The sequence below is a fragment of the Simochromis diagramma genome, unplaced genomic scaffold (genome assembly GCF_900408965.1).
Source record: "Simochromis diagramma unplaced genomic scaffold, fSimDia1.1 OVJJ01000516.1, whole genome shotgun sequence".
Lineage (NCBI taxonomy): Eukaryota > Metazoa > Chordata > Actinopteri > Cichliformes > Cichlidae > Simochromis > Simochromis diagramma.
Window position 1 is genome coordinate 2,251,843 of NW_024386938.1, and position 12,717 is coordinate 2,264,559.

The window sequence follows — 12,717 nt, forward strand, 5'->3', positions numbered from 1 at the left end:
CTGTTTAGACCCAGATCAAACAGTATTGTTTGACTGATGGCCTTAATATAAAGACTTGTTTCGGACTTTAAGTTTCCCAATTTTACTTTAAGTTATAAAGTTATTTTGTTATTTACATATGGCCTATTAATGATCCTTATTGCTGTTTTAGAGAGGAGCGGTGCTTCAAAGGAAATGTTCACGTTTTCTCCAACGTTGTCTTCCCAACATCTACACTGGATGTCCAGGAAGCGTTCGCGATGTCTTCTCCGGCGCTGATAATTGGCGTCTGTCTCGTGTCAGTGACGTAAAAGATGGATTTAATGCGACATGACCATCAAACAGCAGTCGCTTTCTAAAACATCGGATATGTATCGGATTCAGTACCACATACGAAAGTGACCCAGATCGGATTTGTGCCGTTCACACTACCATGATCGGATAGATGGGTCGCATAGGGTCAAAAAAGTCGGATTTGATGCGCTTTCGCCTGGTAGCCTAAGTATTGATATTTGGATCGTTCTGTCCACGTCTACACCTGCTAGTGGTAATCAGAAATAATTGTCTGTGTCCCTGTGTTACTTACCTTCATGCTTAGTTTTGTGTGTAAATGTAAAGGCTGTGAAACTTGACACCAGTCTCTGTTGGTTTTGCGTTTGGGTCCATCTTTGCTGACTGGCCTCACAGCCTTGACAGTGACTGCTGATATATTCAACTAAGAAGTGCATCTGCTGCATCAGACTAGCTCAGTTTTGAATTACTGCTTGGCCTTGAAAATTCAGTTTTTTGTAGGTTTAGCGTAAAACAAAATTGTTTTACAGCAATGCAAAATAAAAAGCTTTAAAATGAATTTCTTTTTAAACAATCCACACACTTGCTTACCTTATAAAAAGGTTTGATATTAATATACATTGTTACTATTCATTCCTACAGGCAAAGGGCTGGCATTTTTAAAGCACTTTCAGTTTTGGGTTTAATTTTGTTGTTTTTTTTGGCCTACTTGAGGTTTGACTTATTTCACATCTGTACATAGAGCCGACTTCTAATCATGGAGACCTCAGGAACCCTTTTCATATGAAGTAACATTGCTAAGACACAAGGCAACTTGGCAAAATATACATTTCTCATTTAACTTAAAGGAATCAGTAAAACTTTCTTAATAAAAGCAAGAAAAATATTTCCTGTTCTGCCCAAACACAGATTGCTAGACATGGTGCATGGACCTTAAAAAGGTGAACTTAGTTATCTGCAGGTAGTGGTGGCTGTAGCTCAGATGGTAGAGCAGGTCACCTACTAACCGGAAGGTTGGTGGTTTGATCCCAGTCTGCATGCCTAGTATACTAACCCCATGTTGCTCTCTGATGCATCCATCGGTGTGTGAATTAGTAATGGGCAGATGAAGCTTCATGAAGCACTGAAGCTCTTCATCCAATTGGTTCACTGCAGCGCAAAGCTTCTTGAAGCTTCATGTGCTCTAGTAGGACACCTACTGGACGTAAAAATATTAGTTGGCAAGAATTTGAAGAGTGTGGCCTTTTGCACACAGCCTGTAAATGTCAACAACAAAAGGAGTGTGTAAAACATGTATATTGTAGTGATGGCAGTATACTGTGTATATTTATACTGGCAGTATGGAAAATGATTATTTGGAAATGCTTAAAATGGAAATGATCATTTACTGTGAGGTGAGGTTGAGGTGTGGACAGTAGTTGTGCTTTTGTAACGCTGAGGTATGGACAGCTACACACTGAGCCTCAGTCCTGCCTGTTCACATTTTATTCTATAAAAACTACATTTTCACTGCTTTTATGACCTTTTTAGTGGGGAGAACATAGCTAGGATTTAATGGTTTAACAAATCTTTTACATCCTTTGTCCTCCACAAAGCTAAATGGCTGGGAGTCCTCAATCACCATGCTAACCAGGTCTTCATCTATTTCAGATTGTTCTCCTGAGGAAAGACAATAAAGACAAAGCACAAATATAAATATCACACACGTAACTTATTACAGTTGTATAATATTGTTATATCATTTAGTAACATTACTGCATGTTATATTATCATGGCATTTGATGGCTCACCTGGTCTTGCTCCACAATCGCTGTTCCCCTTATTCACATGCAAAGCTCTGTAGTGCCTAAGCATGGATGAGGTGTTGTTGTTATATCCCAGCTCCCTGGCACATAGCAAACACTTCACCTTGTACAAAAGTACAGACAGCTTAACATTAATTGTATTGCACCATCAGTATTATGAAAATACATCCTCTGTAGAAATTTACATACCTTGTTGGGAGGAATAAGATCAAAATGCTCCCACACAGGGGAGGACATCCTCCTCTTCTTAGCTGGCTCCATTCTCTCCTGACTTTCTCTCATAAACCTCCAAACTGTCTCCAAACTCTCACTAACCGCAACTCTCCATCAAACACCCACATTTTGAATGAAGTCTGAGGGGTTTATATCGCTGTCATATCTCGCGGCAAAGTGCGAACCACTTCATGAACCAGTCACGTGGTACAGCCGGGCAGCGAGGCTTCGGACGTCATCATTTTCAGCTCCTCCCATAAATGAAGCAAGCCTCGATATGCGCATCGCGGAAACGCCCTCTCCATTACTCGACACAAGCTTCGAAGCCTCGATACAGAACGTCACATCACTAGTGTGAATGTTAGACAGGAAGTGCGTAGAAAAAAAAGAAGTCCGTGGGTAAAGGTGCAAGTTGTGTAAAGGGCTTTGAGTGCTCAGAGTAGAAAAATGCTATTTAAGAACCAGTCCATTTAATAATTAGCCTTGGATGATACAAATCTGTAGATTGTATCAATATTGACAGTAACAGACTTTTGCTGTTGTTTTATTTTAGACTTTTAGAGAGTGTACCAGAGTGCTGAAGACCGAAGAGGACCAAGGATTTATCTGACATGAACTTCCTTCCCTTGTGTCTCGGCCAGTAGCTTAAAAAGATATGCTAATCTGACTGCACCCTATTTAAACTGAACTGAGTACCAAATATAACACCAACTGTAACAGCAGGCCACATTTTTAAATACACACATATAAGAAAATTATTGATACATTTAGTTACAATTCATCAGTTTGGAGACTCTTCAGTGTAAATCAGTGGGGAGGAACTCTCACTGACAGGTGTGAGAACACAGGCCACTGTAGCTGTTCACTGCTGGGCTTGGCCTCTGCTAACTGGAGTTACTGAACTGGGCTGAATTGTTGCTGTTGGTACCTTGTGGAGCATGTTAACTGAATTATCCATGATGGATAACAGTTCCACTACCTCACAAGTGTCCAGTTGTCAGCCAGTCACAGAACCAGCCATCCTAATCAGTTTAATCAGTCTATTGGTGTTACCAGCTTTGATGCTGCTTCCCCAACAGACCACAGCAAAGTATACTTCCATCAGTCTGTCGCACTCACCACGTGTCTTTGTTTCTGCGTCTGTAAAGTTTATAGATACTAGCCGAGCAAGCTACTGTTAGCTAATAACCTAGCATTTCACTCGTTGGAATAAAAGTGGTTCTGGCTTAAATAACAAACAAAGCATGCCAGCAAAAAGGTGTGACGTCCTGGAGAAACTAATACATAATGCAATAGTGGCTTTGTCCATCTTTTATATACAGTCTGTGTTTTCACATATATTACAAGATTGAAAGACGCAGTCTGTGACAGTGTAGCTGAGGACTCTTTCTTACTCAGCTTGCACATTTTAGTTTATTTCATATTCCAAATTCTATTATATTAAGTATTTTTTCACTTCCCATTGATTTAGCTAAAGTTTTGTTTGTTTTTTGACACTTTGGCTTAGCAAATGTCTAACAATTCCTAAAATTTATAGTGCTCAGCTAAATAATTTGGAATTGTTGTAAAGATGTTTCTTTTGTTTGTTTTACAGATATTATAATACTTTCATAACATCATTTGTCTTTACAGGAAGCCAATTAGTTGAATGAGTTAGTAACTAATCACTGATGTCTGCTAATCCTGTTGTTGACATTTAAGCCAGAATATTCTAAACTATGGAATATTTAGTGTCCAATTATATGTGAACACAGAAGGGTAGCGCTATCTCATACGCAGTCATTTCAATAAAAATATAAACATTTTATAGTAATTTTCATGTAATATTCACTTTGTTAATTCAAAATGCATCTACAGGATCTCAGAGCCTTTTGTTCTGGACGGCACATAGAAAAGAAATGACACCATTTCCTGTGCACATGTGCTCTTTTTTTATTGCAATATCTGCATGTTGACATATATTTACACTCACACACGCACATACGCTCACGATGCCAATGGTCAAACAGAACAAGAACTTTTTACTTTGAAGCACTGAACACATGACATGAGAAAACAAACGTAGCAAATTAACCAGCAGCTTTCTACACTTCACATGCACAGACTGAAACGCACACGCACAATCCCATTCGACACTCCACGCACACACTCACACGCGCACGAGTTCCCACAAAGGACCACCAAGAGACGTAGTCAAGGTCTGGATGTTCAGAGTGCAGGATATATTTATAGATTTGTTTTTAACACTGATGATGCCAGAACTATAAGAGCTAAACTGAACTGTACTGTACACAACACAGACAGGCCGGCCATCAATCCAACATTTACTTTCACTATTACACTAATCTGGTAAAGTCAACATCTCCATAGCAACAGGGAAGAAGAGTGATACTGATACATTTTGAAGTAGTCTTAAGTTCATGATAATCTTCGTTATATCTATGTATACTATTTACAGAACATAAACATACTTTATATTTAAAGGGATTACATTTACACATGGAACATCATCTTTTTTTAACTACTATTAAATATTCACTAAAAGCCTCTTTGTGATCACATCTTGATATTCAAAAGGCTTCGGCATTTTTGCATGTGCTCCGTTTGATACTGCTTGTGAGGATACACATAATAACAATAATTACCTGCAGCCAGACGAGAGGTATGCAACAAATACAACAAAGACTATAGCTTAAAAACATAGATGACTTAAATTCTTAACTCTTCTTTTTTTCTTTTTATACACACAATTCACATAACACCACTTTTTTTGTTACAATGATCTATTGTTTTTTTCAGGTTTTAGTTTTTTTTACAGATAACATTTTTTAACAGTACGACTTCCAGTGTTTTACTCTGATATGTGTACTTGATGATGAGAATGCCGAGTAGGAGGGAAGTGATTCTGTGGTATTGCCTACAGATACATGCCGAGTTATAGAGGAACCTGTTTGTTCCTCTCTTGGACCAGGTGTGTAGTTACATAGATAAATGCATCGATGGATTCAAGGAAAATCTCTTCTTTTCCTGCTCTTCTTCCTTATTTCTGGGTGGCGTGTCTATTGTCGTGTGTTTGGTTTGCTCCTCTGGTTGGCTCTACTCATAGAAGCTCCGATCACTACAAAAGGGAAGAGTGGGAAAAGAAGGCAAGCTGTCTGACAGGTTGGTTTGCATCCATCAACACACTTCCCATTTTAGACTGAACCGTTTTAGCAACCCCCACCATAACACTAGAGTCTTTGTTTGGTATGAGCAGGCTTTAACAGGGTAGTAAACAAGAAACTGTCAGTGAAAGATGGCGGTAGCACACACGCTGCTTTATCTTCTTTCTCAGCTTCCTTGTAAAGACTGTAATTTACAAAATAAACATCATAATGTATTCGATAAGCTGAGCTGATAAACCCAAGAGGACAGTGTTTACTGAGGTCATAGATTAAGTGACTTGGTTTCAACGTAACTTTATTCTTTCATGAGTTATTTACAAGTTTCTCTTTGTGCACAGCCATTGACATGTCGAAGAGGTTAACACGTGAGGAGCGGATCGAAATTGTGTTGATATCTGGTGAACGCAGTAACCGGGTCATTTCAATGCAATTTCAATGCAAGACACCCTACGAGACCACCCATCTCCCATGCTACAGTTAGCAAACTGTCAAACATCCCTTCAGCGGATATTAGCTACTCACAAATGGCACCCTTACAAACTCCAGCTACTGTAGCATCTCAGCGAGGACGACCCAGATCGGCTCACAGAATTTGCAGAATGAGCAAAACAAAAATTGGAACAGGACCCTCAGTTCACGCAGAAGATTTTGTTCAGTGATGAGGCAAACTTTTATGTGAGTGGTGAAGTTAACAAACAAAACCACCGCTATTCAGTTTTTCAGTTTTCAGTTTCAGTTTTATTTGTCATATGCAAGTTAGCACAGGGTCAACATTGCAATGAAATGTGTTTGACGAGCAGCAGTCACTCAGCAGCATGATACAGTAGGAGAAAATATAATAAAATAAAATAAAATAATAAAGAAAATAGAAAAATAGTAAGGAGCAAAATATTAGAGAAACATGGTAAAAGAGAAAAGATGACTAAATATATATGTATCTATAAATATAAATATATGTACACTAGTGATTAAATAAGAAAATCTTGAAAAGAAATATGACGGGAGGGCAGATGGGATATTGCACAGGAATGAGCAGCAGAAAATTACAGTGTTGCACTTTATTGTCATTGATATTTATATTTAAAAGTGGAGTGACCAGTGCAGATTAAACAGAGTACTTGTGAAGCTGCAGGGTAGCTTCTGAGTGCTGTGTTGTGTGTGTTTAAGTGTTGTGGTTGAGGTGTCGTATGGCTTGGTGGTAAAAACTGTTTTTGAGTCTTATAGTCCGAGCAGACAGGCTCCTGTAACGTCTGCCAGATGGTAACAAGGAGAACAGCTGATGTGCTGGGTGGCTGTGGTCCTTGATGATGCTGTGTGCTTTACGGAGGCATCGCTGGAGATAAATGTCCTGAATGGCAGGAAGCCTCGTGCCAGTGATGTGCTCTGCTGCCTTCACCACCCTCTGTAGTGATTTACGGCTGCTGGCAGAGCAGCTTCCGTACCAAACTGTGATGCAGCTCGTCAGCAAGCTCTCAATTGCACACCTGTAAAAATTTGAGGTGATGTTGGAGTTCATGCCAAACTTCCTCAGCCTCCTCAGGAAGTAAAGCCGCTGGCGAGTTTCCTGATAGCAGTGTCTGTGTGAAGGGTCCAGGAGAAGTCCTCGGTGATGTTGACTCCAAGGAACTTGAAGCTGCTGACCCTTTCGACCTTGACACTGTTGATGTGGATGGGCTGGTGTTTTCTGACTGGTCGTTTCCGGTAGTCCACTATCATCTCTCTAGTTTTGCTGATGTTGAGAGTCAGGTTATTTTCCAGGCACCACTCGTACAGCACCATCACCTCCTCTCTATAGGCCGTCTCATCGTTGTCTGTGATGAGGCCTATGATGGTTGTGTCATCCGCAAACTTGATGATGATGTTGGACTCGTGTTTAGCAGCACAGTCGTGTGTGAGCAGGGAATATAGGAGGGGGCTAAGCACACAACCCTGTGGCGTACCTGTGTTTAGGATGAGTGATGAGGAGGTGTGCTTACCAACTCTCACCACCTGGGGCCTGTTTGTGAGGAAGTTTAGAATCCATCTGCAGATCGGTGTTCCCAGCCCAAGGTCGACGAGCTTCGTGGCAAGTTTTGAGGGGATGATGGTGTTAAATGCCGAGCTGTAGTCGATGAAGAGCATCCTTGCATATGTCTTCCCTTTCTCCAGGTGAGTGAGGGTGGTGTGCGTTTGCCAGGGCGATGGCATCCTCTGTGGCTCTGTTTGTCCGATAGGCAAACTGAAGAGGGTCCAGTGTGTCAGGGAGGGAGGAGCAGATATGACCTTTGACCAGCCGCTCCAGGCACTTCATGATGACGGATGTCAGTGCAACAGGACGGTAGTCATTCAGACAGGAGACCACTGATTTTTTGGGAACGGGAATGATGGTGGATGCTTTGAGGGATGTGGGGACCACTGACTGCCTCAGGGAGAGGTTGAAGATGTTGGTGAACACCTCTGCCAGCTCGTCTGCACACACTCTGAGTAGCCGGCCTGGGATGCCGTCCGGTCCTGGAGCTTTGTGAGGATTGACCTTTTTAAAAGTCCATCTCACAGCTTCTGTTTTCAGAGTTAGAGTTGCAGCCTCACTGTCCTCCTGAGGGTAGAGGATCTGCTCTCTGTTGTCTGCGTCAAAACGAGCATAGAAGTTGTTAAGCTCGTCTGCAAGAGATGCAGCGGGCTGAACACTGACAGTGTTGACCTTATTGTAGTCAGTGATGCAGCGCAGTCCATTCCACAGTTGCCTGGTGTCAAAGCTGTGGTAGCTGGACTCCATTTTGTCCCTATAGTCCTTTCTGGCCTTTTTTATGGACTTTCCGGGGTCGTACCTGGCTGCTTTATATGCATCAGCGTCCCCGGAGTTAAAGGCAGAGGTCCGCACTTTTAGCTTGGCGCGAACGTCTTTATTTACCCAGGGTTTCTGTTTTGGATATATGCGGACAGTGGTTTTTGTGATGGTATCATCCATGCACTTTCCAATATATCCAATGACAGAGTCTGTGAGTTCATTGATGTTGCCATCAGCTGCATCCACAAATATCTGCCAGTCAGTTGTGTCAAAGCAGTCCTGCAGGACCTCCTCAGCCTCACTGTCCCGTTTGTAAATAACCCTGGAAGCTGGTTTTTCCTGTTTCAGTCTTTGTCTGTATGCAGGCAGCAGCAGTATGGAACAATGGTTTGCCTTGCCAAAAGCTGGGTGGGGGAGGGGTTTGTAGCACTCTTTGAATGGAGTGTAACAGTGGTCCAGTGTTTGATCACCTCTTGTGGGGAAGGAGATGTGCTGATAGTATTTGGGGAGAACTTTCTTCATGTTGGCTCTGTTGAAGTCTCCCAGCACAATGAAGGCAGCTTCTGGATTTTTGTTCTCAAGTCCAATAATGATGTTATACAGTTCGTCCATAGCTTTAGCTTTATCAGCATGTGGGGGAATGTAAACAGCTGAGAGGAGAACTGAGCTGATCTCCCTCGGGAGGTAAAAATGCCTGACTTTAATGGTCAGCAGCTCGAGGCTCTGAGAGCAGTAAGTTTTTAAGATACACACATCTCTAGCCCACAACGAGTTAACCATAAAGCACACCCCTCCTCCCCTTTTCTTGCCTGAGTCCTTTGTTCGGTCTCCCCGGTAAACAGTGAATCCATCCGGCGTGATGGCGCAGTCGGGGACGCTGGGCTCCAGCCATGTCTCTGTGAAGGCCAGAACGCAGCAGGTCCTGATGTCTTGTTGGTGTTTAATCCGTGCACGCAGCTCGTCAAGTTTGTTGTCCAGAGACTGGAGATTCGCGAGCAGGATGCTGGGCAGAGGTGGCTTGCTGTTTCTCTGTCACGTTCGGCACAAAACTCCGGCGCGTTTCCCCCTCTTTGTTTTCCCTCGACGTCGCGCGAGTAAACAAAGGATCCCAGGCAGCAGAGCGTCCACGGAATCGAAACCCGCTGTAAAGTCCGAACTGGCTGACGAATGTAGCTCCAGAAGCGTCTGTCTGTCATGCCGAGTGTATGATCGCGCTGTGCGCACAGAAATTGAAAGCAGTACAAAATAAATAATAACATTTTTGCTGAGATGACTGGGACCTCTCGTCGGTGCAGCCATCTTACGGCGCAACCGGAAGTATGAGTCTGACACTAACCTACATTGGATGGATCCCTCCAAGACTGTTGGAACAACAAAAGTGATGGTTTGGTGTGGTATATGGGGTACAACAATAGTGGGTCCATTCTTCAATGGAAACCTCAAGGCCACTGGATATTTGAAATTGCTACATGATGATGTGTTTCCCTCTTTATGCACTGAAGCTGGCACGTTCCCTGAGTTTTTCCAGCAAGATGGTGCACCACCACATTATGGGTGCCAGGTCCGAGCATTCCTAGATGAACAGTTTCCTGGAAAGTGGATTGGTCGTCGTGGGCCAGTTGAATGGCCCCCAAGGTCTCCCGATCTGACCCCCTTAGACTTTTATCTTTGGGGTCATCTGAAGGCAATTGTCTATGGTGTGAAGATACAAGATGTGCAGCACCTGAAACTACGGATACTGGATGCCTGTGCTGGCATTTCTCCTGCGGTGTTGCTATCAGTGTGTGAAGAGTGGGAGAAGAGGGTTGCATTGACAATCCAACACAATGGGCAGCACATTGAACACATTTTATAAGTGGTCAGAAACTTGTAAATAACTCATGAAAGAATAAAGTTACGTTGAAACCAAGCACACCATTGTTTTTCTTGTGACATTACCAATAAGTTTGATGTGTCACATGACCCTCTTCCTATTGAAAAAACAAAGTTGTATCCAAGATGGCCGACTTCTAAATGGCCACCATGGTCACCACCCATCTTGAGGAGTTTGCCCCCTCACATATACTAATGTGCCACAAACAGGACTTTAATATCAGCAACTATTCCCATGTTATTACAGTGTATCCATATAAATGGCCCACCCTGTATAAAAACTAAAACATGCAAACAAACTTAAACTCTGAATAAAAGATTAATAAGCATGAACTAAGGCACCATGGGATAGTGAAATAAAATAAAGGGGTAGTAAAACTTCATGCATGACATTTAGAATGTCATGTTAGGCTGATGAGATAATGTTTATATATGCGGATAAAAAAAATGACGTGCTGATGATATAATGAATGAAAAATCGGGAACATTTTAAGTTAAACTATTTAATTAACAATAATTCCTTTTCTTTTACAAATTACAACCTTTAATACATTATAAATAACAATCACTGGGAGCTCTCTTCTATATCTTTCAATATATTTTGTATGTTATGTCTATATGCTTTTTTTGGTTTTACAACAACCTTAATATAGCCAATTTTAGCTAAAATAAACTATACATGCTAATGTGAATGTTGTAATATTTGGCCATTAATTACCATTTCTATGTAAAAATGCTAATACCTTATTAGCAAGCTACAGCTTCATATTCTAGTTTCATCACTTTGTTGTTCACCTTACCAGTACACAGCGAGAGCGACCAACAGCTTATATTCGGATTTGGTCACCTTCATTCAACCTGGTGATTGCAGAATAAAGCCATTAGTGTTAGTAAGTGTTGAAAACGGAGTAGCTGATTGTTAGCCTTTTTGTGCTACTGGCACAATAGGAGCATCTACTATATCTGTTATATCTGGGAATACAAGATTGAACCTTTTAAAACAAATTGTGTTCTTGGCTATTGTAAATTAGATGTGTTAAGTGTACTCTTTCAGTGATGCTACCAACATCCTGATACTCTATTTTAAAAAAGGGGTAAACATATGAAAGGAAAGGAGATAATGATAAAAATAAGAAGGTTTAGGCTGATGAGAGATGATGGTAGGTAATGAAAGTTAATGAAATTGTTGCAGAGCAGTTGTACTCACGCCCCCTCGTCTCTAAGCAGAGACAAGAATTTGGTCACTCTGTAATCTGGATCCATCTAGAGACAACAAAATAAAGACGGAGAGGAACTGAAGAGTGGTAGAAATAGAAGGAAAAGGTTCACACTGAATCATACAGTCACATCTCATATTTCCTAACGACATTAGGCAGTGACACTAGGATGCTCCATTACATCCCTAGAACTCTTTCTAAGGCTCTAGTCACTATGCTAGTCAATTCTAGCTTGATTGTATTTGTAATAACCTGATAAATACTGAACAGTTAAAATAGTTTTGGGCCACAAATTGTCTCCAGCAATGTCATCTTTTGGAAAATATAGCAAACAACACAATTTAGATGGGTACACAAGCCCTCTCAAGGTCTAGTAAATGGACAGTGTTGGGGAGTAACGGAATACATGTACCGCCGTTACGTATTTAAAATACAAAATATGAGTAACTGTATTCCGTTACAGTTACCGTTTAAAAAGGTGGTATTCAGAATACAGTTACTTTGTTGAAATAAATGGATTACACTGCGGTACTTTCCTGTTTCATTTTGTCGCGGGTCAGGACTGTTTGGGTTTTGTTTGACAGCTACGTTCTGTTGATCCAGGCGGCAGCTTTACGGTTGCCATGGTTACAGGGCAACGCTCTCGCTCTCTCTCTGCGACTGTGTGTTTCCTGGGTGAGAGAGCGCCTTTTCATTGTTGTTGTTGTTGTGCTAAGCTAACAGGCAGAATGCTACAAGCATAGCTCTAAAGAATGTAGCCTCATGGGCAGTGTAGTCCGTGTTGCAGGGAGAATGGACTGCCATACACGTTATGGGTCTGTGAGCGCGAGGAGGGAGAAAAAGGGGAGTGGAAAGGTACGAGTTGTCATCGAGGAAAAACGGGAGCTGGAAGCATGTAAATATAATAATAACCACTGCAGCCAAGAAGAGTGCCTGACGAGCCCAGTTATAAGTAAGCTATTAAGACTCGACTGTACACTGTGTTCGTGTTTTCCTCCAAAAACAATAAGTTCCGTTGGAGCAGTCTTTCAACGCCTCTCTCTGCCTCTCGCAAGAAAAGTTGACCCACACAACAAAGTAAAGCTATTTTTCGGCTACGAGCCGACAGGGACCCCGCCGTATTAGTCAGAGGTCCCTTTACTACAGTTCGGAGTCGCGGACCTTCAGTAATAGTAATAAATCACACAGCAATAGTACATTCACGTCATTGTAAAAAGCATAATAATATATTAAGTAATCCAAAGTATTCAGAATACGTTACTGTCATTGAGTAACGTAACAGAATACGTTACAGAATACATTTTGGGGCATGTATTCTGTATTCTGTAATGGAATACATTTTAAAAGTAACCTTCCCAACACTGTAAATGGACCAGTTAGAATTTCTATTGCTAGTTCCCAAACTACTG

At 41.5% G+C, this 12,717-nt stretch overlaps 1 protein-coding gene across 2 annotated transcripts in view; it reads right to left on the bottom strand.

Moving 5' to 3' along the window:
• Positions 1–4,223: 4,223 nt before the first annotated feature.
• LOC120736867 (vesicle-fusing ATPase) overlaps positions 4,224–12,717 on the bottom strand; it is a 75,027-nt gene continuing 66,533 nt past the window's right edge. For both annotated transcript variants that reach the window (XM_040037216.1, XM_040037215.1), the window contains 2 exons: positions 11,299–11,354; positions 4,224–5,406 (listed from right to left, as the gene is read on the bottom strand). In XM_040037216.1, the coding sequence (XP_039893150.1) occupies positions 5,385–5,406; positions 11,299–11,354 (78 nt within the window). In that variant the 3' untranslated portion in view covers positions 4,224–5,384. The remainder of the gene's footprint in view (positions 5,407–11,298; positions 11,355–12,717) is intronic.